The sequence below is a fragment of the Acyrthosiphon pisum genome, chromosome A1, assembly GCF_005508785.2.
Source record: "Acyrthosiphon pisum isolate AL4f chromosome A1, pea_aphid_22Mar2018_4r6ur, whole genome shotgun sequence".
Taxonomy (NCBI): domain Eukaryota; kingdom Metazoa; phylum Arthropoda; class Insecta; order Hemiptera; family Aphididae; genus Acyrthosiphon; species Acyrthosiphon pisum.
In genome coordinates, this window is record NC_042494.1 from 67,277,452 (window position 1) to 67,282,388 (window position 4,937).

At 31.1% G+C, this 4,937-nt stretch overlaps 2 protein-coding genes across 2 annotated transcripts in view; one reads left to right on the forward strand and one right to left on the reverse strand.

Moving 5' to 3' along the window:
* The window catches only part of LOC100163438 (E3 ubiquitin-protein ligase RNF8), a 19,880-nt gene extending 19,443 nt beyond the window's left edge, over positions 1–437 (reverse strand). The window contains exon 1 of the mRNA XM_003247520.4: positions 316–437. The gene's annotated coding sequence lies outside the window, so the exon portion shown is untranslated. The remainder of the gene's footprint in view (positions 1–315) is intronic.
* An 880-nt stretch (positions 438–1,317) lies between these two features.
* ACYPI47807 (uncharacterized LOC100572131) lies at positions 1,318–4,662 on the forward strand. Its single transcript, NM_001246165.2, is given in 5 exon segments — positions 1,318–1,465; positions 2,319–2,395; positions 2,481–2,617; positions 2,710–2,979; positions 4,285–4,662. Coding segments are annotated over 3 exon segments (366 nt in total). The 5' UTR covers positions 1,318–1,465; positions 2,319–2,340; the 3' UTR covers positions 2,884–2,979; positions 4,285–4,662.
* Positions 4,663–4,937: the final 275 nt, after the last annotated feature.

Genomic DNA, 4,937 nt, shown 5'->3' on the forward strand with positions numbered 1-4,937 from the left:
CAATATTATTATTTACCTACACGCAAATTGGGTGGGGGAGGGCTTACTCTAAAATGGGCGGTAGTAAAATTTAAAATAACTGTACATGAATGTTCATATGCCGTGTTTAATTTGTTAATGAAATAATAATATTATATTAATATATTTTTGGTGTTTGGTTTTCATTTTGGTTTTCACCAAAGGGTATGTGCCCGGGCATAGTTATTTAAACGAATTTACAGCCCCCATCCCCAAATTTAAACTCAATGAAATTGCCCACTCATATATTAAATACCTAGTTATGAGTTACCAAAATAAATATAGAGTAATACTCACATATAATAATGTCAGCGATCGAAAATCGGTCAAGTTGTTTGTTTGATTGGGAATCAAAAATCTGTGACAGCCAGCGATGGTACGTGCGCTTCTTGGTACGTTTATTGCATTATGAATACAGGCAGTACAGCCCAAAGGGAAAAAAAATCTGACAGCATTTAAATAAGGGGAAAAGAGCCGCGTCTGCGTGCCAGCTGACAACCGCGGTTACAATTAAACCAACATTGTGAGAAAAATATGGCTGGTAAATACAGTATTATTATTATGATAGGATTCTAAAAGACGTCTATGGTCAACCTTACCCACTCACTATACCGCAGTATTATTGTTCTATGGTATTAAGGGGTACCTATAATAGGTATTATAATATTGGTGGACCTAGTACATGTCGTCTTTTTCTGATCACACCCGGGTCGTACTCTCTCCAACTGCTATCAGTCTGTTTCGTTAACGAAAACCACGATTAAAGATAGTATGGTTGCCCAACGAATCTAGAAAAGTGTCTACCGAAATGAATCTCCATTATCAGTATTAAATAGCGGGATACTTACGCTCTAGCGTTTATTTGTTGTAGTGACTCTAAATGTAATTATCTTTCAAATGTAAATTGTAGTTGCCACTATGACATATAAACGTTAGTTCCCAGCTGTTTAATTTAATTTCAATACTGATTATAGAGATTCATTTCGGTCACGGACTAAGATATACTATATCTTAGTCCGTGATTTCGGTAGACACATTTCAAGTATGGGAATTATGCGTCGATGGGCAACCATACTATCTATAGCTGTGACGAAAACGAACAAATATGACGAGCTGCTGGGGGACGCGCGTCTCACGTTGCCAGCACTGTTTGCATTAAGCTCCCCATACACTTCAAACAATTTGTGCAAAAATTATGTTTGCGCAAAAAATTTCGATCCCGACCGAAATACCGATCAAACCGTTGCGCAAACCTCAAATCAGGCCATACACTTTCAAAATGTGTGCACAAACACAGTCAGTTTTCATATAGCCGCCTGCTCTTGTCGTCTATTGGCTGTTGTTGTATCGGTGTTCGTTATTTGGAGAAAAGGACGTCTTTGGTTTTTGCACGGTCGGATTTTGTTTCGCGCGCCATTTGAATCCACCGCAGATCGATAATATACCGGTAACTTGTACCATTGATTATATAATATTATAATACATGCATATAATACATGTATGTACAAGGCAGATATATTTATCAGTTTTGTTATACATATTATTTAATGATTTTATCATAATTTACGAATAAAAAGGGTGGTTTACCCATTATAATAAGACCAATGACCATACAAACCTTTTTTAAAAAATAATATTTATTTACTTTTCGAATTAAACAAAAACAATATCTACAATTTTTGTACAATTAGCTTAAGTAATAACAGCATTTAGTTTAGTTATATAATTTAGGGGGTTACTGACCACTAATATATTGCTTACGACATTCACGGTTTTTAAAAAAATTCAAAAATGTTTACGCCTCATCGAAATGACGAAATGCTATCAGAGTATACGCGGATTAGGTATACACTCCGTTCCTGTGACTTGTAAATTGTAATAAATTGATTTTGACATAATATATCTATTTTCCAAAGTATTTGGGGTTTTGTAGACGTCTGGCAGTATTTTGTTGGGCGAGCATAATCTGCTGTGGAGTTAATTTTTAAGATAAATAAAAGTGTTCATTATTTGTGATATTAAATATTATATAATTATGAGAACATAGAAATCGAAAATATGTTCGATCTGCCCCATGCATTCAAAAAATAATCGTAAACACAATGTATATCCACACTGTATTATACATCATAATAATACATTGCGAAACTATGTATGAGAGAAACTGACCAATCTATAAATTAATATTAGATGTGTTGGAATCACATACCTAATATAATAATTATTATAATTATTATACAATTTTGATATAGCGTGTAAGATAAGTAATAACCATAATTTATTTTTTTGGTTACTATTAGACGTATCAACGATCAAATAATCATGAGTCAAGAAAACGCCAACAACTCTTGTTACAAGTACCTTAAAAGTTTGCAAGGTACGTGTTGCGACGAGTCCACATTATTTTTGTTGATTTATTTATTTTTTTTGACTAACCATGTTTTATTGTGTATTCATTATAGAGACATCAAAATCAACGTTTCTTAGTCAGAAGGAGATAGTTCTTCATAAATTATTAATTCAAAACAAATTAGATCCTGGAACTAAATTGTACTTATTTTGTTATGAATGCCTCATGTGTGCGCGGTACATAATGGAGGTAAGAGTTTTGTTTTATTTGTTCCCGAATACCCACACGCAAGGTCAACTTTCAATGTACCATTCGTGATTCGTATTTATTTTATAACATAGATTCGCGAAGACGATATGTGTGAGCACGATTGCTGTCGATCTTATGCGCCACGAATTCACTGTCACGATCGTGATAAATGTAAAATACTGTTCGTCCACATATTACATGTGGACGACTTGGAATCGCAACAAAAATTATTGATAAATACAAAACAGTCATTGGGGTTAAAATAATAAAGACGGGAGCAAAAAAGAAGAGAAGCCCTGAAGATGATGAAGATGATGAAATGTAAGAATAACTTACAAGTTGCAAGTGATTCCTGTAAATTAGTAAGTGTTTTCAAAATGTACCTATGTATGTAATGTGTATATGTTTGATGTCAAACTGACATTTTTACAGTAATCACTAATCAGCCTATATGAGATCATAAGTTTAGGGTGCTAAAGTTATTTAATGCTCTCAGACACGTCCCCAGATTTCACCATTAAATTTGAGAACTACTACCTATATCCATTATTGTTAAATGCATCAAAGTAAAAACACACACCGATATCTTGTAGTAGGTACTATAAAACAGTAGCAAATATATTTAGGTAATATTGTATCTATGTTATAATATAAACAGTTTTTTTTTATGATACACAATTTTATTTGATAATTACTACATAGGCGTGCGCAGACTTTGTCCGCTGGGGGCTCCTTAAAAATGTCTGAACCAAAGATTCTTGTATACTAATAAAAAGAGTAAAAAGAGGTGAATTCGGACAACACCATGTTTTTTTAGTCATCTTATAATTTTAGAATACACGTTTAATAAAAGTTGAAAACTGATACTCCACGTTAATATCTATTATAACCTCCAGAGAAAATAATATTTATTGATGACATAATTGTGTTATAGTACATGTTATGGAGGTAAATACAAAATATTATATTTTTGTATTTTTAAATTACAGAACTACGTTGACTACTGTAGCACAACAACAAATATAAATATGTATATCTATGTATTTATTAAAAAAAAAGCCAGGGGCCGCTGCAGGGGGGTAACGGCCTACCCGGCCCACCGCGCGCAAGCCTATGAACAGTACTTCGGCAATTGAAATATTTATAATATATTCAAGCTGTTCCATGTATGAGTTACACTTGAATTTATATTTATCAGAATTCAATTTAAGGCACATAAAAAAATTATCTAAACCTACAAATTATATTTACGTTATCAAACATTAAGCAGATTGCAATAGGCAATTATTTCAACTAAAATGTACCAATATTTTGTCAATCATACCAATGAACCTGATTACGTGATAAAACTTCTGAAAACTCATTTGAATTCGTTAATATGTCTACTACTGGTGAGGGGGGGGGGGTCTGAATTAGAGCCGAGTTTGTTATAACACGCATGGTCCCTAGAACTCCCTGGGAAGTAATAATTGCAGAATCGCACGTATTCCTAAGACTTTTTTTTTCCATGGTATCGAGAACCGGAGGGAGGACTGCGTTAGCATTACGTCCCATCCGGCCCAAAGTATGCCTAAGACCTAAAAATATGAATTTGGTATTGAATATTTATTAAATATTTTTGTCAATACACATACCTAAGCTAATATATATAATATATTTTTTTACAGTATTCCAATATAAACGAAATTGTGAGAAACATATAAACTCGACTATCAAGTATATTATTGTGATCCATGGATTTTTTTTTAATAGATTACATTATTTCATTAATATTATAATAATCCTTTTTATATTGTTTAGTAGTAGCTAATATTATAAACTATAATGTATATTTTTTATTGTCTAACTATTGTAATTGTACAATATTATTATTAATATATAATTTATTATCTTACATTTTTTTTTTAATGATTAATAATTCGCTATATCACTATATCAGTTTACTATTTGTATAAGACTTCTATTCCTTTATTTTTTGTAATAAAAAATATTATAATAATATATAATAATATAATATTTTTATAATAAATAATATCTCATTAAAATAACTTATTTATATAATTATATCACATACCTCGTTTATACATTATACAAGGTGATTCTTTTATCATGAAACACTCATTATTTCAAAAAGTATTTATTGTTTTTGAAAATATTTTTTTACATAGTTTCAAATTGTTAAAAAAAACAACGTTTTATTATTTATTCTTATATTTTTTTAAGTTTTTCTTCTTCTCCGAATGGTAACATATAGTTTTAATTTCATATTTCAAAGCAGAATATTTTTCTAAGTATTTTGATACATAAAAATCGAATTTAG